We start from the raw sequence: 20948 nt of genomic DNA on the forward strand, positions 1-20948 counted from the left end.
TAATACTAATTAACTACTAGTCATAGGACCACATGCAACTAGAAGCAAGATTTTAGATCACATCGTAACTCTAGATGGCCTTTCTGTTACATCTTCTGCAGCAGTATAAGACCTTGGTGTGATTCTAGATTCCAGAGAGCTTTCATTTGAAGCTCATGTAGATAATACCACCAGGACAGCTTTCTTTCACCTCAGAAATATAATTTAATTAAATGTTATTACAAAAATAAAACACACTGAAAACTCTAGTGTTGCTGCTGCTCTAACATAGAAAACTGAAACATCTGTTAAAAGAGCAGCTCATGATGCTAGTGATACCTCACAATACCGCACCATGTTCAGGAAACTACTGACCAGAGACCAGCATGAGAAGAAAGAATGAGACCCCTCATAGAGAGGTATCAGCACTAGAAACTATCAAAGCCACAGAAGACAACAAGACAAACTGAGAGCTGAGGACGTCTCATTCCTGCAGAAACACAAAGCTGCAGTGGAAAAAGTCCAACAGCGCCCCCTGATGGATGATCCACAGCTGGTCTCAGGAGTTCTGATAGATGAATCAAACACCTGGTAACTTGAACTTTAACATCTAGAACAAGATGAAGGAGATGGTCTCCTACACTCCTGTGATTGTGGATCCAAACACTGCTCACCCACATCTTAAACCCACTCACTGTGATAATAATGAACATGAATAAGAACCCATCCAGGTTCACAGCAGACAGAACCAGTCAGTGAAGCTACTGATCAGATTTGTGACTATATACCTGCAGCTCTGAAGCTTTATTATTACAGTCTGTACATTTCCTGTAACTCTGACATTTATTAGTTTGTGAGATATTACAGTGATTATTTGTCCTAGTTGGATTTATGATAAATTTATATAATTAAGAAAATGGAAACATTTGATTATAATAATAAGTTTGACTCATCAATTATCATGACTGTTAAATGTATCTACTACTTGTATCTCAGATTAATTGTGCATCCTGGAGTCTGCATTTGTTTCAATACTGCTCATTAGAAGCAGACAGACTCCTCATATTTCTATGTTAGTTGTTTAGCAGGGGTCACTTGATAAATGAAAGATACACGAGAAAATCAAACATGACTAAGTCTGATACTAATTTCAAGTTTCAGAGAACATTATTAATCCCAGAGGAAAATTCCTTTGCATGTCACAACTGCTCTATAAGGAACAGAACACACCCATAAAACCAAATCATCAAAACAGAAACAGAAACTTTATAATGCACCCGGGTGAACAGAGGAGGATTTATAAGAAACCAGCTAACAAAGCTCCACCCACACTCTGAATAACCTGAAACAAAACAGACTGAAAAGATTCAACATCTCACTCAATCCTCAACCTCCACAGAGGAATTATAATACTGGAAAACTAAACTACAACCTGAAGCTGACTTCAGCAGAGAATCATAAGTTGGACTGTAACTAACTTTAGAAACTTGCTTCATGCTCCAGTTTTCTGTTTGTTGTGTTTTCAGTTTTACTTGGAGACTAAATGGCTTCTGGATCAGAGAACGATCTCTCCTGTCCTGTTTGCTGTGACATCTTTCAAGATCCTGTTCTTCTGACGTGCAGCCACAGCTTCTGTAAAGTCTGTGTGGAGACATGGTGGAGAGGGAAACTAACACAGAAGTGTCCTGTCTGTAAGGCTGTGTCTGGAAGAAAGAACCCACCTTGTAACTTGGCTTTAAAGAATCTGTGTGAAGGCTTTTTACTGGAGAGAGATCAGAGAGGATCTGAGGATCTCTGCAGTCTGCACTCTGAGAAGCTGAAACTCTTCTGTTTGGACCATCAGCAGCCGGTGTGTGTCGTCTGTCTACATTCAAAAACACACACTGGTCACAGATTCAGTCCTGTCAATGAAGCTGCTCAGGATCATAGAGAGGAGCTGAAGAAAACCCTGAAACCTTTACAGGACAAACTGAAGCTGTTTAAACAGGTTAAAGGAAACTGGACTCAGACAGCAGAACATATTATTGTCCAGACACAACGCATGGAGAAGCAGATTAAGGAGCAGTTTAAGAAGCTTCACCAGTTTCTACGTAAGGAAGAGGAGGCCAGGATCACTGCTCTGAGGGAGGAAGAGGAGCAGAAGAGTAAAGAGATGAAGGAGAAGATTGAGGCTCTGAGCAGAGAGATATCAGCTCTTTCAGAAACAGTCAGAGTCACAGAGGAGGAGCTGAGAGCTGAAGACGTCTCATTCCTGCAGAAATACAAAGCTGCAGTGGAAAGAGTCCAACAGCGCCCCCTGATGGATGATCCACAGCTGGTCTCAGGAGCTTTGATAGATGTGGCCAAACATCTGGGTAACCTGACCTTCAACATCTGGAACAAGATGAAGGAGATGGTCTGTTACAGTCCTGTGATTCTGGATCCAAACACTGCTCATTGCCAAATCAATGTCTCTGAAGATCTGACCAGTCTGATACTTGGAGAGACATTGAAGCTTCCTGAAAACCCAGAGAGACTTGATTACTTCTCTGTCCTGGGCTCAGAGGGCTTTGACTCAGGGACTCACAGCTGGGACGTTGAGGTTGGAGACAACACGTCCTGGTTTCTGGGTGTTGCCGTGAAGTCTTTCAGATGGAAAACAGTAAAAAAGATGAAGTTTGGAGTGTGGATGGTAAATTTCAATCAAGGTAAATTTACAGCATTGTCTCGACCAGGTCCCTCCACTGTTCTTCCAGTGATTAAGAAGCTCAAGAGGATCAGAATTAATCTGGACTGGGATGGAGGACAACTGACATTCTCTGATCCTGATACTAACACACACATACACACCTTCAAATACCCTTTTGATGAGAAGCTGTTTCCACTTTTTACTACTACGGATCTGCACCCACTGAAGATATTACTGGTGGTCTCTAATGATAATGATGGAAACAGTGACCATGACGATGCAGATTAGAGTTATTCTCCTTTTTGATGTGAAGCTCGTCACACACTTTTACTCTCAGTGTATAAACCATGTCGCACCTTGTCTGAAACAAATAAAAAATTTTATTTATGCCTCCTCATTAGTAATTTGTTTTGCTAAATGATTCATTTGAAAATGCAGGTGGAGTTGTGACTGTCTTAATAATGTTACACATTTTTATTCATGTATTTATCTTTATTCCCAGTTGTTAGATTCTTAGTTTGTATTTGTTTCTATCAAAATGCACCGAAATTCACTCTTCACTTCACTTCAAGTCAGTTTTATTTATACAGCTCCAAATCACAACAGAAGTCATCTCAAGGCACTTTACAGTGTTTAAGATCTTACAGAATATAACTGTTTACAGAATTATATTGAAAACACAACAACCCCACTGAGCAGCACCAGGAGACAGTGGAGAGGAAAAAGCAGGAGCTGTGCAGGATATGAGGTGGAATAAACGCACATTGGAGATAATAACAATAATAAAGAAAATGTTCAACAGTAGACGCCTGTTGAATAATTTAAATTTATTGTTTAAACATATTCTGAAAAACAACAATAGACAATAGAGAGGAGTTAGTTTAGACTGGTGTTAATATCAGTGATGATTAATTATGAACTAATTTAATTAAAATTTTATTATTATTATTATTGTTGTTAGTTAAGTTCTGTGTGTTTTGAGGATCGTTGGTGACAGTGTTCCCCCTCATGGTCCAGATAAACTCTGATTCTCTGCAGCTTCGTCATCAGTAGGATAACCATATCTGAACCTGGTAGTGTGCATGTTGTGTATTCACCTTGGTAGAACCCCATTCCCCAGGAATGCGTCTCCTTTTCTGTGGACAGACTCTGCTGCTACACCAACCTTCCAGTGATTACCGTCTCCAACCTCGACGTCCCAGCTGTGAGTCCCTTAAACCCTCAGAGCCCAATAGTTCAATCTTTCCGGGTTGTCAGGAAGCTTTTGTCTTTCTCCACGTCTCACACTCATCAGATCATCAGACATAATGAGTTGTTCATGAGCAGTGTTTGGATCCAGAATCACAGGAGTGTAAGAGACCATGTTTCTCTGTGTGTTGGGCCTGGACCTTAATGTGTTCTTCTGTTTCATTGCATTTGTCTTTAACTTTTTTTAAAGAGCCTCCGTTCCTCCTGTAAGTGCATCAGAGTTTTCTGGAGCTCCTCTCTGTGATCCTGTGCAGATTTATCAATGGGTCTGAATGAGTGGTGGGTCTGTTTTTGAATGTAGACAGACGACACACACCGGCGGCTGATGGTCCAGACAGAAGAGTTCAGCTTCTCAGCGTGTTCACTGCAAAAGGCCTCAGACTCTGTTGAAGATCTCTGATCTCGCTCCAGTGAAAAAGCCTCACACAGGTTCTTTAACGGCAAGCAAACGGGGGGTTCTTCCTTTGATGCTCTCCTCTCCAAAATAGGACACTTTTTCATTAGTTTCTCTGTCCACCATCTTCACAGACAGTCTTTGCAGAAGCTGTGGCTGCACGACAGGACGACAGGGTCTTTAAAGATGTCATGGCAGACAGGACAGGTGAGATCTTCTGCTCAAGAAGTCATTTTCTCTCCGAGTAAAGCTGGAAACAAACAACAGACAGCATGAAAGTTAATCAGTGATGGCTTCACTCCCCCCCTGTAGAAAGTCCAATAAAAGTTACTTCACTTTAAATCAAGTTTGTTTTTTATAAAACTCACATGCAGTGTGTTGTATTTTAAGTTGTATGTAATGTTCCTGTATTCTCTACTGAAGCTGTCTTCTCTTTGTGGAAACTCTTCTCATCTGTTTTTGTGTCCTCATGGAGGAAATTCTGCCCGAGTTTGTTTTGGATGAGTCCAGTGGGAGGTGGAACTAAGACCTTCTCTGTTGATGTCTCTGTATGATCTCCTACACTCTTGTGATTCTGGATCAAAACACTGCTCACCCACATCTTAAACCCACTCACTGTGATGATAATGAACATGAATAAGAAGCCATCCAGGCTCCCAGCAGACAGAACCAGTCAGTGAAGCTACTGATCAGATTTGTGACTATATACCTGCAGCTCTGAAGCTTTATTATTATAGTCTGTACATTTCCTGTAACTCTGACATTTATTAGTTTGTGAGATATTACAGTGATTATTTGGATTTATGATTATTATTATTAAGAAGATGGAAACATTTGATTATAATAAGTTTGACATCTCAATTATCATGACTATTAAATGTTTCTACTACTTGTATCTCAGATTAATTGTGCATCCTGGAGTCAGCATTTGTTTCAATACTGCTCATTAGAAGCAGACAGACTCCTCATATTTCTATGTTAGTTGTTCAGCAGGGGTCACTTGATAAATGAAAGTTACACGAGAAAATCCAACATGACTAAGTCTGATACTAATTTCAAGTGTCAGATAACATTATTAATCCCTGAGGAAAATTCGTTTGCATGTCACAACTGCTCTATAAGGAACAGAACACACCCATAAAACCAAATCATCAAAACAGAAACAGAAACTTTATAACTGACACACCTCCAGGTGAACAGAGGAGGATTTATAAGAAACCAGCTGACAAAGCTCCACCCACACTCTGAATAACCTGAAACAAAACAGACTGAAAAGATTCAACATCTCACTCAATCCTCAACCTCCACAGAGGAATTATAATACTGGAAAACTAAACTACAACCTGAAGCTGACTTCATCAGAGAATCATAAGTTGGACTGTAACTAACTTTAGAAACTTGCTTCATGCTCCAGTTTTCTGTTGTGTTTTCAGCTTCACTTGGAGACTAAATGGCTTCTGGATCAGAGAACGATCTCTCCTGTTCTGTTTGTCATGACATCTTTAAAGATCCTGTTCTTCTGACGTGCAGCCACAGCTTCTGTAAAGTCTGTGTGGAGACATGGTGGAGAGGGAAACCAACACAGGAGTGTCCTGTCTGTAAGGCTGTGTCTGGACAAAAGAACCCACCTCGTAACTTGGCTTTAAAGAATCTTTGTGAAGCCTTTTTACTGGAGAGAGATCAGAGAGGATCTGAGGATCTCTGCAGTCTGCACTCTGAGAAGCTGAAACTCTTCTGTTTGGACCATCAGCAGCCGGTGTGTGTCGTCTGTCGAGATTCAAAAACACACACTGGTCACAGATTCAGTCCTGTAAATGAAGCTGCACAGGATCACAGAGAGGAGCTGAAGAAAACCCTGAAGACTTTACAAGACAAACTGAAGCTGTTTAAACAGGTTAAAGGAAACTGGACTCAGACAGCAGAACACATTAAAGTCCAGACCCAACACACAGAGAAGCAGATTAAGGAGCAGTTTAAGAAGCTTCACCAGTTTCTACAAGAGGAAGAGGAGGCCAGGATCAGTGCTCTGAGGGAGGAAGAGGAGCAGAAGAGTAAAGAGATGAAGGAGAAGATTGAGGCTCTGAGTAGAGAGATATCAGCTCTTTCAGAAACAGTCAGAGTCACAGAGGAGGAGCTGAGAGCTGAAGACGTCTCATTCCTGCAGAAATACAAAGCTGCAGTGGAAAGAGTCCAACAGCGCCCCCTGATGGATGATCCACAGCTGGTCTCAGGAGCTCTGATAGATGTGGCCAAACATCTGGGTAACCTGACCTCCAACATCTGGAACAAGATGAAGGAGATGGTCTGTTACAGTCCTGTGATTCTGGATCCAAACACTGGTAATCAAGAACTCGACATCTCTGAAGATCTGACCAGTGTGAGATGTGGAGTTCAGGCATTGAAGCTTCCTGAAAACCCAGAGAGACTTGATTACTTCTCTGTCCTGGGCTCAGAGGGCTTTGACTCAGGGACTCACAGCTGGGACGTTGAGGTTGGAGACAACACGTACTGGATTCTGGGTGTTGCAGTGAAGTCTTTTCGACTGAAAAAACTAAAAGTCATGAAGTCTGGAGTTTGGGCAGTGAAGTTCTTTGAGGATAAGTTTATAACGTTCTCCCGAACAAGTCCCCCCACTGTTCTTCCACTGAAGAAGAAGCTCCAGAGGATCAGAATTAATCTGGACTGGGATGGACGACAACTGACATTCTCTGATCCTGATACTAACACACACATACACACCTTCACACACACTTTTGATGAGAAGGTGTTTCCACTTTTTACCACTTTGAGTGGTCGCTCGCTGAAGATATTACCAGTGGTCTCTGATGACAGACATGATGATGACAGTGACGACAATAACAGCAGTGACTCTGATTCTGACTAAACTTATTTACAATGGTAATGATGTTCCTTTTTAACGCACATCCATGATAAATAGAAGAGTTCCTTTCAATCAAGTCAAGTTAAAGTTTAGTAACTCTGTTTAATTTTCAGTTGGGAAATTCAAACAGTGCTGTGGTTGTCAGATTTTTACAGTGTACTATCCCTCTTTAACTTGTTTTATAAATGTGTTTTAACTCATAACTGTAGTCACTTGTTTTGTTATATGGGATTTAAATATTTGAAGGTTTAATGATTATAATGATTCACATTAAAATTAAAGGTGGAAACATGACTGTCGAAGTGTTAATAATTTTACACATTTCTATTCATATATTAATTTAACTTTATTTATTCTATTTACAGTTGTTTCAGCTTTAGTTGCCACTTATTTCTCTTAAGATGCATTTTAGAGACTCCCAATAATTCTCCCACCATCACTGTGATGTTTAAGTAGAAAATATAACGAGCGTGGGGGAGTCTATTGTTAGTCTCTTAATTCACCTCACAGAGAAGCTCTGAAAGGGGTCTAGGAAAAACATTATGGAGGAAGGTGTGAGAGTCCATAAAATGAATAGAAAGGCAGACAATGGGACAACAACTTTGTCGCTAACACAGGCAACGTGAGCCGTCCCTCTGATGTACTCGTTCCTTATTCTGCCTTACCTGGTCACTCCTAAGGAGAACCTCAACATCTTCATCTCTGCTACCTCCATCTCAGCTTCTTGTCTCTTTCTCACTGCTACCGTCTCTAACCCATAGAGCAGAGCTGGTCTCACCACTGTCTTGTACACCTTTCCTTTGAGTCTTGCTGACACTCTTCTGTCACTCAACACTCCTGACACTTTCCTCCACCCGCTCCAACCTGCCTGCACTTGCCTCTTCACCTCTTTTCCACACTCCCCATCACACTGAACTGTTGAACCCAAGTACTTAAACTCCTGCACCTTCTTCACCTCAGCCCCCTGTAACCTAACGCTTCTACCTTGATCCCTCTCGTTCAGACACATCTATTCTGTCTTACTACGACTGAATTTCATGCCTCTTCAGTTATATGTTTCATTAAAACCAGATAAGATCAAACAGCTTAATAAAGTTAAGCAATGTGTAAAGGATATACAAGACTGGATGCTAATTAACTTCTAATACTAATTAACTACTAGTCATAGGACCACATGCAACTAGAAGCAAGATTTTAGATCACATCGTAACTCTAGATGGCCTTTCTGTTACATCTTCTGCAGCAGTATAAGACCTTGGTGTGATTCTAGATTCCAGAGAGCTTTCATTTGAAGCTCATGTAGATAATACCACCAGGACAGCTTTCTTTCACCTCAGAAATATAATTTAATTAAATGTTATTACAAAAATAAAACACACTGAAAACTCTAGTGTTGCTGCTGCTCTAACATGGAAAACTGAAACATCTGTTAAAAGAGCAGCTCATGATGCTAGTGATACCTCACAATACCGCACCATGTTCAGGAAACTACTGACCAGAGACCAGCATGAGAAGAAAGAATGAGACCCCTCATAGAGAGGTATCAGCACTAGAAACTATCAAAGCCACAGAAGACAACAAGACAAACTGAGAGCTGAGGACGTCTCATTGCTGCAGAAACACAAAGCTGCAGTGGAAAAAGTCCAACAGCGCCCCCTGATGGATGATCCACAGCTGGTCTCAGGAGCTCTGATAGATGAATCAAACACCTGGTAACTTGAACTTTAACATCTAGAACAAGATGAAGGAGATGGTCTCCTACACTCCTGTGATTGTGGATCTAAACACTGCTCACCCACATCTTAAACCCACTCACTGTGATGATAATGAACATGAATAAGAAGCCATCCAGGTTCACAACAGACAGAATCAGTCAGTGAAGCTACTGATCAGATTTGTGACTATATACCTGCAGCTCTGAAGCTTTATTATTACAGTCTGTACATTTCCTGTAACTCTGAGAATTATTAATTTGTAAGATTTTACAGTGATTATTTGGCCTAGCTGGATTTATGATTGATCATATTTCTATGTTAGTTGTTCAGCAGGGGTCACTTGATAAATGAAAGATACACGAGAAAATCAAACATGACTAAGTCTAATACTAATTTCAAGTTTCAGATAACATTATTAATCCCTGAGGAAAATTCCTTTGCATGTTACAACTGCTCCATAAGGAACAGAACACAACCATAAAACCAAATCATCAAAACAGAAACAGAAACTTTATAACGCACCCGGGTGAACAGAGGAGGATTTATAAGAAACCAGCTGACAAAGCTCCACCCACACTCAGAATAACCTGTAACAAAACAGACTGAAAAGATTCAACATCTCACTCAATCCTCAACCTCCACAGAGGAATTATAATACTGGAAAACTAAACTACAACCTGTAGCTGACTTCATCAGAGAATCATAAGTTGGACTGTAACTAACTTTAGAAACTTGCTTCATGCTCCAGTTTTCTGTTTGTTGTGTTTTCAGTTTCACTTGGAGACTAAATGGCTTCTGGATCAGAGAACGATCTCTCCTGTCCTGTTTGCTGTGACATCTTTCAAGATCCTGTTCTTCTGACGTGCAGCCACAGCTTCTGTAAAGTCTGTGTGGAGACATGGTGGAGAGGGAAACTAACACAGAAGTGTCCTGTCTGTAAGGCTGTGTCTGGACAAAAAAACCCACCTCGTAACTTGGCTTTAAAGAATCTGTGTGAAGCCTTTTTACTGGAGAGAGATCAGAGAGGATCTGAGGATTTCTGCAGTCTGCACTCTGAGAAGCTGAAACTCTTCTGTTTGGACCATCAGCAGCCGGTGTGTGTCATCTGTCGAGATTCAAAAACACACACTGGTCACAGATTCAGACCCATAAATGAAGCTACACAGGTTCATAGAGAGGAGCTGAAGAAAACCCTGAAGCCTTTACAGGACAAACTGAAGCTGTTTAAACAGGTTAAAGGAAACTGGACTCAGACAGCAGAACACATTAAAGTCCAGACCCAACACACAGAGAAGCAGATTAAGGAGCAGTTTAAGAAGCTTCACCAGTTTCTACAAGAGGAAGAGGAGGCCAGGATCACTGCTCTGAGGGAGGAAGAGGAGCAGCAGAGTAAAGAGATGAAGGAGAAGATTGAGGCTCTGAGCAGAGAGATATCAGCTCTTTCAGAAACAGTCAGAGTCACAGAGGAGGAGCTGAGAGCTGAAGACGTCTCATTCCTGCAGAAATACAAAGCTGCACTGGAAAGAGTCCAACAGCGCCCCCTGATGGATGATCCACAGCTGGTCTCAGGAGCTCTGATAGATGTGGCCAAACATCTGGGTAACCTGACCTTCAACATCTGGAACAAGATGAAGGAGATGGTCTGTTACAGTCCTGTGATTCTGGATCCAAACACTGCTGAACCACATCTCTTCATATCTGAAGATCTGACCAGTGTGAGATTTGGACAGAAACAGAAGCTTCCTGAAAACCCGGAGAGACTTGATTACTACTCTGTCCTGGGCTCAGAGGGCTTTGATTCAGGGACTCACAGCTGGGACGTTGAAGTTGGAGACAACACGTCCTGGTTTCTGGGTGTTGCAGTGAAGTCTTTCAGATGGAAAACAGTTAAAGAGATGAAGTTTGGAGTGTGGATGGTAAATTTCAATCAAGGTAAATATAAACCATTCTCCAGAACAAGTCCCCCCACTGTTCTTCCAGTGAAGAAGAAGAAGCTCCAGAGGATCAGAATTAATCTGGACTGGGATGGAGGACAACTGACATTCTCTGATCCTGATACTAACACACACATACACACCTTCAAATACCCTTTTGATGAGAAGGTGTTTCCACTTTTTACTACTACGGATCTGCACGCACTGAAGATATTACCAGTGGTCTCTAATGATGGACATGATGACGACAGTGATGACAATAACAGGGACGGTGCCAACAATGATGATGAAGTCAATAACAGGGGTAAACTTAATTACTTCTATAACTGCTTTAACCAAACTAACAGAAGATTATTTGACTGATAACTGATGTACAATGGTAATGATGTGCATTTTAACACATCCATGGTCATAAGACGGGTTCCTTCCAATAAGTCAGGTTGAGATTTAGTAACTCAGTTTAATTTATCCAGTGTACTATTTAAGGATATTTTAGAATAGAAAATCAGATTGAGGTTGATAACTGTTGTTTCATATGAATAGAAGATATTACCAGTGGTCTCTAATGATAATGAGGGAAGTGATGACAATACTGATGACAGTGACCGTGATGAGAATGATGCTGATGAGAGTGATTCTCCATTTTCCTTTTGAGTTTTGAACAATGTGGAATTTATTTCAGTGTTGTTCTCAACATACTGTTAAAGAAGAGAAGAGATGACCGTGACCTTAAATCTCCTGCAGGTTATGTTTACAGCTCCACTAACAACGTTTCCTTCTCTCTCCTGTTTTTGTGGTTTTCACAGACTCTACCTTCACATGGTGGTGAATCAATAGAAACCTCAGGATCAGACCAGGCAGGAGAGGAAACTGTGATTAAAGAGTAGATTACATTAAAATCCAGGCTCAGCACGCAGAGAAGCCAATGAAGGAGCAGTTTACCTCATAGAAAAGGACGAGGAGGCCAGGATCACTGCTCTGAGGGAGGAAGAGGAGCAGAAGAGTATGAGGATGGGAAGAAAGGAGGAAGCTCTGAGCAAAGAGATATCAGACAACCAGAGCCCCAGAGAAGGAGCTGAGAGCTGGAGACGACTCTTATTTTAAACCTACACTTCTATACTTTCATGGTTCCAGCCTCCTTGCTGCCTGGCTTTGCCCCATGCCCTTATTTGGTCAACTTCCTGTTTCCTCCTCCCAGCCTAATTACCCTCACCCCCTGATTGGCTGCACCTGGTTTTCCCTGGACTATATATACAGAGCTGTTTGTCTTTCCTCTTTCTGTCAGATAGTCTGATCTCAACCTCAGAGTAGACCTCTCCAGTGTTTCATTTGGACTGACACTTATTATATATTACGGATATTACGGACTGTGCCTGTCCTGGACCCTGTCTCTTGCCTGACTCCGGGGTACTGTGAGTTCTGCTCCCCGTCATTCCTCTGCTCACAATACCAGATCTGGACCTGTATCTGCCTGATTCCCCTTCCTCGACCTGCCTGACCTGACCCTGTTTTCTGTCTACCCCTGTTACAGTGAGTATTTTCCCCTGAACGGTTCTTTCCCTCCGTTGTTCTCTACCCTGCTCTAACTCTGTGTGGACCTCCTTGTGTTTTGACCTGGACTGTCTTTCTGTTGTGGATTTTGACTATCGGACTCTTGTACTGTCTTACTGTGTAAGACCTGGATTGTCCCTGACCTCTGATATCAGCCTGTTGGACTTATTGTTTGGACTGCCTATGTACATCACGCAGAACTGTTTCATCATCAGTGTTAAAGTTTGGACTGTTTTCTCATTGTGCTTTCGCAAAACTATTGTTACTTTACTGGACACTCTCCACTGTTGTCAGCTACCGTTCCCGGCATTCACCATCTCCATTCTCCTCCATGTGCTCAGTGTTGGTCGGCCATCTTGGCAGTGACGTCTCACCCCTCTTACTGTAAGCAACCACTTCCGGTTCTCACCCAGACCTCCATACTAACTCTACGCCATTTCCTCCCAACTGGTATCTGTAAAACTCATTGACTTTCCCTTGTACTCTTGTTATAAATAAAAGTTGAAAACTCTCTTCTGTACTCTGTTATCTCTGGCCATGGAGTCCTTCATCCAGCTCTTGACACATACTGTATATTACCCTGCTGCCGTTTATCATTTCAGGTGTGATGAGGCTGATGTTGATTCTTTTGACAGTACTGTAGAACCAACTTTGCAATTCAGCAAAAGGAATCATGTTCTGTGGTGTTTAATGTATCGCAATGTAAACACCATCAAATAAAAGATGACACTCTGAGCTCATGTCCGTCATTATGTACAGCTAAAACAGAAAACCTGGCCTTAATGATGCTGCTTTATAGGAACTGAGGAGACTGTGTCCTGTGGCCAATTCAGATGAATGTTTTATGTTAAGAGTTTAAATTTTAATCAGACAATTAGCCGGTGTGTGTCGTCTGTCGAGATTCAAAAAACACACACTGGTCACAGATTCAGTCCTGCCAATGCAGCTGCTCAGGATCACAGAGAGGAGCTGAAGAAAACCCTGAAGCCTTTACAGGACAAACTGAAGCTGTTTAAACAGGTTAAAGGAAACTGGACTCAGACAGCAGAACATATTAAAGTCCAGACCCAACACAAAGAGAAGCAGATTAAGGAGCAGTTTAAGAAGCTGATATGAGGCCAAACACCCGGCTAACCTGACCTTTAACATCTGGAACAAGATGAAGGAGATGGTCTGTTACAGTCCTGTGATTCTGGATCCAAACACTGGTGATCAAGAACTTCCTGATCCTGTCTGAAGATCTGACCAGTTTGAGATATACATGTCAGACATTGAAGCTTCCTGAAAACCCAGAGAGACTAGATCACTACTCTGTCCTGGGCCCACTATTTGAGAGCAGTGCTGTGTGACCCCAGGAAACATGCTTTTTGGCCGTACTAGAATAAAGTGTAATTGCACATCCAGTACAGTAGATGGCAGTGGCGCTCTCATTGTCAGAGTGTGTGCAGAGACTATTAGCTCTATGGTGTTATTGCACCGAGCATGCGCACATACTGCACAAAGCGGGAGGTATGAAGTGTAGTGAACAAACCCTCAAGAGACACCATGAAAAAACGTAACAGAAAATAACTGAGAAGCACTGCTTTAGAGGAAGAAACCTCCAGCAGAGCCAGGCTCAGGGTGGGCGGCCATCTGCCTCCGACTGGTTTGGGTGAGTGGAAAGAGGAGACAGAAAAGAACAGCAGGCAACAAAAACAACAAAGCAAAACATTAGGAAGGTCAACTGGATTCTGGAGGTATAGAGCTCCAAGGCCGAGGAAACCGGCAGAAACGTACAGAAATACAAAATATGGAATTATGAGGTGTGATGGCCGCACTTGCTGCCACACAATTGAGGTGTGGGTAATCCTCAGGTATTGGTTTAGATTTATATATACTTGTAATAAAATGTTGTGAGCTATAGTGTTGAAAGCAGCATTAAGATCTAACAAGTCGTGTATAGAGAGTAGTCCGTCCATTGTCTGATGCTAATAGAATATTGTTAGTCACCTTTACCAGTGTTGTTTCTGTACTATGATGTTCTCTAAATCCTGACAGTAAATCTTCATACAAGTTATTCTTGATGAAGAATATTGATACCACTTGATGTGTTACATTACAAAGACAATCATTATGCTACTCATTGTTGTTCCATTGTACTGCAAATACTCAACTATTACTCAAGAAGAAGAATTTCTTCCAACAGATCGTTTAGGATGTCACAGGCAGCTGAAAGTCAACCTTGTTATTTAGGATGTAGATGGATTAGCTAATTGCTAAAGATTAAGACACAAGATTCAGGTTAATATTAAAAATTTTAACTTTGGCTTAATGCAGCAACTAGTCAATAAAAGAAAATCTAAAGCCAGTTGCCCAAACGTGTTCTATTGTATCTCAGATTATTTGTGTTTCCTGGATTTTTTCCACACAACAAGAAAATGTTTCAAAATACTGACTAGTAAGATTAATTAAAAACCAAATATCAAAAGTGCTTGTTAAAAACATACAAACATATTTCTATGTTAGTTGTTCAGCAGGGGACACTTGATATATGGAAAATACACAAGAACGTCAAACATGACTAATAAGCCTGAAAATTATACTATTTTCACATTTCAGAGAACATTATTAATCCCAGAAAGAATTTCCTTTGAATGTTACAACTGCTCCATAAAAAAAACAAAACACACCCAGAAAATGAAATAATCAAAACAGAAACTTTATAACTGGCACATCTCCAGGTGAACAGAGGAGCATTTACAGATAACCATATTAACAGATAAGTCATATTAACAATGTATACTCAGCGCCGCGCTATCGCATTAAACGTACATTTACATCAACTACCGCACAGAGCTTTATTGTAATCTTCCAGAGTATCAACTTTGATTGGATCCCCGTCTGACACCAAGAACTTAGACCAGGCGATGAATATTCTCGAGTCGTCATTACGTTATACCTTAGATAAAGTAGCTCCAGTTAAAAGAAAAGTCATTAGAGATAAGAAACTTGCTCCTTGGTATAACGATGACACGCGCGTCTTAAAACAGACTACTCGAAAGTTAGAACGTAAATGGCGCCAAACTAAACTGTTAGTATTCCAGATAGCGTGGAAGGAGAGCATCCTGAACTATAAAAAAGCTCTTAGTGCAGCTAGATCAACGTATCTCTCCACTCTCATAGAAAACAACAAAAACAACCCTAGACTTTTATTTAATACAGTAGCCAAATTAACTAGAAAGAAAACTACTGCAGATATCTCCACAACAACGTTGTGCAGTAGTGAGGACTTCATGAACTTTTTCAATAACAAAATTGTAAATATAAGGCAGAAAATTCAAGCTTTAAAACCAGACAATTTAGTTGACGCAGGTGACGAGCTAACCTCAGCAGATCAGTACCTAGATTACTTTACTCCTCTTGAAGAGAATGAACTAATTTCACTCATCTCTTCTGCAAAATCTTCAACCTGTACATTAGACCCTATACCGACACACTTTCTAAAACAGATAGTGCCAGAAATAATAGAACCCCTGCTGACAATCATAAATTCCTCACTCAGCTGTGGGTATGTCCCAAAGTGTTTTAAATTAGCAGTTATTAAACCGCTAATCAAGAAACCTGATCTCGACCCTTGTCAGCTGTCAAATTACAGGCCGATATCAAACCTCCCCTTTATCTCAAAGATTCTCGAAAAGATAGTAGCTGGGCAGCTATCCTCGTATCTTCATAGAAATAACATACATGAACTCTATCAGTCAGGATTTAGGCCTCATCACAGCACAGAGACGGCCCTTGTTAAAGTAGTAAATGACCTCCTATTGGCCTCTGATCAGGGTAGTGTCTCTTTGCTTGTGCTACTCGATCTCAGTGCAGCTTTCGACACCATTGACCATAGTATTCTCCTTCACAGACTAGAAAATGTTGTTGGAATTAGGGGAACGGCCCTCTCCTGGCTTAGGTCCTATTTGACTGATCGTTATCAGTATGTAGATCTAAATGGCGATTACTCCACATGCTCTCCAGTGGAGTTTGGTGTTCCACAGGGTTCAGTTTTAGGCCCCCTGCTTTTTTCCCTCTACATGCTTCCTCTGGGCAACATTATCCGTAAACATAGTATTAACTTTCATTGTTATGCTGACGACACACAGTTATATGTTTCATCAAAACCAGATGAGATCAAACTGCTTAATAAAGTTGAGCAATGTGTAAAGGATATACGAGACTGGATGCTAATTAACTTCCTTCTGCTAAATCCTGATAAGACAGAAGTACTAGTTATAGGATCATCTGCAGCTAGAAGCAAGATGTTAGACCACACCGTAACTCTAGATGGCCTTTCCGTTACATCTAGTGCAACAGTCAAAGACCTTGGTGTGATTCTAGATTCCAGTCTTTCATTTGAAGCTCATGTAGATAATGTCACCAGGACAGCTTTCTTTCACCTCAGAAATATTGCCAAGATAAGGAATATTTTGTCACTAAATGATGCAGAAAAATTAGTCCATGCTTTCATCACCTCTAGGTTGGACTACTGTAATGCCTTACTGTCTGGCTGTTCAACCAGGTGCATAAACAAGCTTCAGTTAGTTCAGAATGCAGCAGCGAGAGTCCTCACTCGAACCAGAAGATACGATCACATCACGCCTATCTTATCTACACTTCATTGGCTCCCCGTGAAATTTCGCATTGATTTTAAAATACTACTTTTGACATTTAAAGCATTAAATGGTCTTGCGCCGCATTATCTAAGTGAACTGCTAGTGTCTTATGATCCACCACGCCTACTTCGCTCAAAGGATGCTGGCTGCCTGTCAGTACCTCGTATCCTAAAAACTACAGCTGGGGGCAGAGCTTTTTCTTACAAAGCCCCAAAGTTATGGAATAGCCTTCCAAATAGCGTTCGGGACTCAGACACAGTCTCAGTGTTTAAGTCTAGGCTGAAAACCTACCTATTTAGTCAAGCATTTGAGTAAATAGATCTGGGAAGGACTCATGGACGTAGAGCATTATGGTGAACTGGTATGTTTAGATGCTGTCTTCCCAACTCTCACTGATCACTCGGGTTTGTTGATGGTGAAGTGTTTGGTTGCTCTACATCCCAGTGCGCCCTCATGTCTGTGTTTCCTTCTGGCCCACCCGTTTAGTTAGGCTGTCATAATTAGTCCTGCCGGAGTCCCTGCTGCACTACACTAAATATACATTCACCTCAAACTTTATCTGACTGTGAATACAACTAACTGCAATCTCTCCTCTTCTCTCTCTGTCCCTCTCCCTCTCTCTTTTCCCTCTTCCTGTCTCTCTGTCGAGCTACACGTCATTCCACCCTTTGCCCTCTGGACCTGTCTGACTCGTCCTGATGCCCAACTTCTGGCTGGAGATCTCGTCGCCTGGATCCACCGTTGCCCTTTGGGATGCGTTTGGAGACTGGATTGGTCACAAGCAAACCAGCTAACAAAGCTCCACCCACACTCTGAATAACCTGAAACGAAACCGACTGAAAAGATTCAACATCTCACTCAATCCTCAACCTCCACAGAGGAATTATAATACTGGAAAACTAAACTACAACCTGAAGCTGACTTCATCAGAGAATCATAAGTTGGACTGTAACTAACTTTAGAAACTTGTTTCATGCTCCAGTTTTCTGTTTGTTGTGTTTTCAGCTTCACTTGGAGACTAAATGTCTTCTGGATCAGAGAACGATCTCTCCTGTTCTGTTTGTCATGACATCTTTAAAGATCCTGTTCTTCTGACATGCAGCCACAGCTTCTGTAAAGTCTGTGTGGAGACATGGTGGAGAGGGAAACTAACACAGGAGTGTCCTGTCTGTAAGGCTGTGTCTGGACAAAAAAACCCACCTCGTAACTTGGCTTTAAAGAATCTGTGTGAAGCCTTTTTACTGGAGAGAGATCAGAGAGGATCTGAGGATCTCTGCAGTCTGCACTCTGAGAAGCTGAAACTCTTCTGTTTGGACCATCAGCAGCCGGTGTGTGTCGTCTGTCGAGATTCAAAAACACACACTGGTCACAGATTCAGTCCTGTCAATGAAGCTGCTCAGGATCACAGAGAGGAACTGAAGAAAACCCTGAAGCCTTTACAGGACAAACTGAAGCTGTTTAAACAGGTTAAAGGAAACTGGACTCAGACAGCAGAACATATTAAGGACCAGACCCGACACACAGAGAAGCAGATTAAGGAGCAGTTTAAGAAGCTTCACCAGTTTCTACAAGAGGAAGAGGAGGCCAGGATCACTGCTCTGAGGGAGGAAGAGGAGCAGAAGGGTAAAGAGATGAAGGAGAAGATTGAGGCTCTGAGCAGAGAGATATCAGCTCTTTCAGAAACAGTCAGAGTCACAGAGGAGGAGCTGAGAGCTGAAGACGTCTCATTCCTGCAGAAATACAAGGCTGCAGTGAAAAGAGTCCAACAGCGCCCCCTGATGGATGATCCACAGCTGGTCTCAGGAGCTCTGATAGATGAGGCCAAACATCTGGGAAACATGACCTTCAACATCTGGAACAAGATGAAGGAGATGGTCTGTTACAGTCCTGTGATTCTGGATCCAAACACTGCTGCACCTTTCCTCATCCTGTCTGAAGATCTGACCAGTGTGAGATTTGGACAGAAACAGAAGCTTCCTGAAAACCCAGAGAGACTTAATCGCTGCTCTGTCCAGGGCTCAGAGGGCTTTGACTCAGGGACTCACAGCTGGGATGTTGAGGTTGGACAGTACATGTACTGGATTCTAGGTGTTGCAATGAAGTGTTTCAGATGGAAAACAGTAAAAGAGATCAAATCTGGAGTTTGGGCATTAAAGGTCTTCCCTAATAAGTTTGTAACATTCACTCGAACAGGTCCCTCCACTGTTCTTCCAGTGATTAAGAAGCTCAGGAGGATCAGAATTAATCTGGACTGGGATGGAGGACAACTGACATTCTCTGATCCTGATACTAACACACACATACACACCTTTACACACACTTTTGATGAGAAGCTGTTTCCACTTTTTACCACTTTTAGTGGCCACTTACTGAAGATATTACCAGTGGTCTTTAATGATTGAAATAACGATGACAGTGACGACAACAGAGGATTATTTGACAGATAACTGATGTACAATGGTAATGACGTGCATTTTATCACACATCCATGATAAATAGACAGGTTCCTTCCCATAAGTTAAAGTTTAGTAACTCTGTTTAATTTTCAGTTTGGAAACTCAAACAGTGCTGTGGTTGTCAGATTTTTACAATGTACTATCCCTCTTTTACTTGTTTTATAAATGTGTTTTAACTCATAACTGTAGTCACTTGTTTTGTTATATGGAATTTAAATATTTGAAGGTTTAATGATTATAATGATTCACATTAAAATTAAAGGTGGAAACATGACTGTCGAAGTGTTAATAAGTTTACACATTTTTATTCATATATTAATTTAACTTTATTTATTCTATTTACAGTTGTTTCAGTCTTAGTTGCCATTTGATTCTCTTAAGATGCATTTTAGAGACTCCCAATACTTCTCCCACCATCATTGTCATGTTCATGTTATCGTGTGGAATGATTCTGTTTAAGTAGAAAATATAACGAGCGTGGGGGAGTCTATTGTTAGTCTCTTAATTCACCTCACAGTGGAGCTCTGAAAGGGGTCTAGGAAAAACTTTATGGAGGAAGGTGTGAGAATCCTTAAAATGAATAGAAAGGCAGACAATGGGACAACAATTCAGCTCTGTCAGAACTAATCAGACAACTTCCACCAACATTATTTAATCCATATATTTACTCTTCATTTACCACTGTCAGGTGATTTCAAGATTTAGGTTTTACTGTAATTTATTAGCATTTTCTATGACACAGTCAAAACCTTTCTAAGCCTTATTGTCCATCCTCCTCCTTCCTTAATGTGGAATTTATTTCAGTGTTGTTCTCAACATACTGTTAAAGAAGAGAAGAGATGACCGTGACCTTAAATCTCCTGCAGGTTATGTTTACAGCTCCACTAACACTGTTTCCTTCACTCTCCTGTTTTTGTGGTTTTCACAGAATCTACCTTCACATGGTGGCGAATCATTAGAAACCTCAGGATCAGACCAGGCAGGAGAGGAAACTGTGATTAAACAGCAGATCACATTAAAATCCAGGCTCAGCACACAGAGAAGCAGATGAAGGAGCAGTTTACCTCATAGAAAAGGACGAGGAGGCCAGGATCACTGCTCTGAGGGAGGAAGGGGAGCAGAAGAGTATGAGGATGGGAAGAAAGGAGGAAGCTCTGAGCATAGAGATAACAGACAACCAGAGCCCCAGAGAAGGAGCTGAGAGCTGGAGACGACTCTAATTTTAAACCTACACTTATATACTGTATATTACCATGCTGCCGTATATTATTTCAGGTGTGATGAAGATGATGTTGAATCTTTTGACAATACTGTAGAACCAACTTTGCAATGCAGCAAAAGGAGTTATGTTCTGTGGTGTTTAATGTATCACGATGTAAACACCATCAAATAAAAGATGACACTCTGAGCTCATGTCCATCATTACGTACAGCTAAAACAGAAAACCTGGCCTTAATGATGCTGCTGTATAGGAACTGAGGA

The 20948-nt window shown here is 41.3% G+C and overlaps 3 protein-coding genes across 6 annotated transcripts; all 3 read left to right on the top strand.

The window, feature by feature from the left end:
• Window positions 1-256: 256 nt before the first annotated feature.
• Window positions 257-3001, top strand: LOC113155090 (nuclear factor 7, ovary-like). The gene is made up of 2 exons (XM_026349607.1): window positions 257-570; window positions 1506-3001. The coding sequence occupies exon 2, from the start codon at window positions 1523-1525 to the stop codon at window positions 2933-2935; it is 1413 nt and encodes a 470-aa protein (XP_026205392.1). The 5' UTR covers window positions 257-570; window positions 1506-1522; the 3' UTR covers window positions 2936-3001.
• A 2110-nt stretch (window positions 3002-5111) lies between these two features.
• On the top strand, window positions 5112-7651 carry LOC113155087 (nuclear factor 7, ovary-like). Its single transcript, XM_026349601.1, has one exon. It carries the CDS (start codon window positions 5740-5742, stop codon window positions 7171-7173), a length of 1434 nt encoding a protein of 477 aa, XP_026205386.1. The 5' UTR covers window positions 5112-5739; the 3' UTR covers window positions 7174-7651.
• A 1705-nt stretch (window positions 7652-9356) lies between these two features.
• Window positions 9357-20688, top strand: LOC113155085 (tripartite motif-containing protein 35-like). 4 transcript variants are annotated; one of them, XM_026349596.2, is made up of 2 exons: window positions 9357-11123; window positions 20395-20688. In XM_026349596.2, exons 1-2 carry the CDS (start codon window positions 9674-9676, stop codon window positions 20466-20468), a joined length of 1524 nt encoding a protein of 507 aa, XP_026205381.1. In that variant the 5' UTR covers window positions 9357-9673; the 3' UTR covers window positions 20469-20688. The 4 variants fall into 4 exon arrangements, 3 of the variants coding, with proteins under 3 accessions (XP_026205381.1, XP_026205382.1, XP_026205383.1); XM_026349597.2 differs by lacking the exon at window positions 20395-20688 and adding an exon at window positions 11626-11919 and having other exon boundaries at window positions 9358-11123; XR_003298101.1 differs by lacking the exon at window positions 9357-11123 and adding an exon at window positions 17809-19470 and having other exon boundaries at window positions 20395-20522.
• Window positions 20689-20948: the final 260 nt, after the last annotated feature.

Source organism: Anabas testudineus, chromosome 5 (genome assembly GCF_900324465.2).
Source record: "Anabas testudineus chromosome 5, fAnaTes1.2, whole genome shotgun sequence".
NCBI classification, from domain to species: Eukaryota; Metazoa; Chordata; class Actinopteri; order Anabantiformes; family Anabantidae; genus Anabas; species Anabas testudineus.

Coding starts and splice junctions, on each gene's coding strand:
- LOC113155087 (XM_026349601.1), top strand. CDS start 5,740: ATGGCTTCTGGATCAGAGAACGATCTCTCCTGTTCTGTTTGTCATGAC.
- LOC113155085 (XM_026349596.2), top strand. CDS start 9,674: ATGGCTTCTGGATCAGAGAACGATCTCTCCTGTCCTGTTTGCTGTGAC. Junction 11,124..20,394: donor TGATGAAGTCAATAACAGGG/GTAAACTTAATT, acceptor TGGTTTTCACAG/AATCTACCTTCACATGGTGG.
- LOC113155090 (XM_026349607.1), top strand. CDS start 1,523: ATGGCTTCTGGATCAGAGAACGATCTCTCCTGTCCTGTTTGCTGTGAC.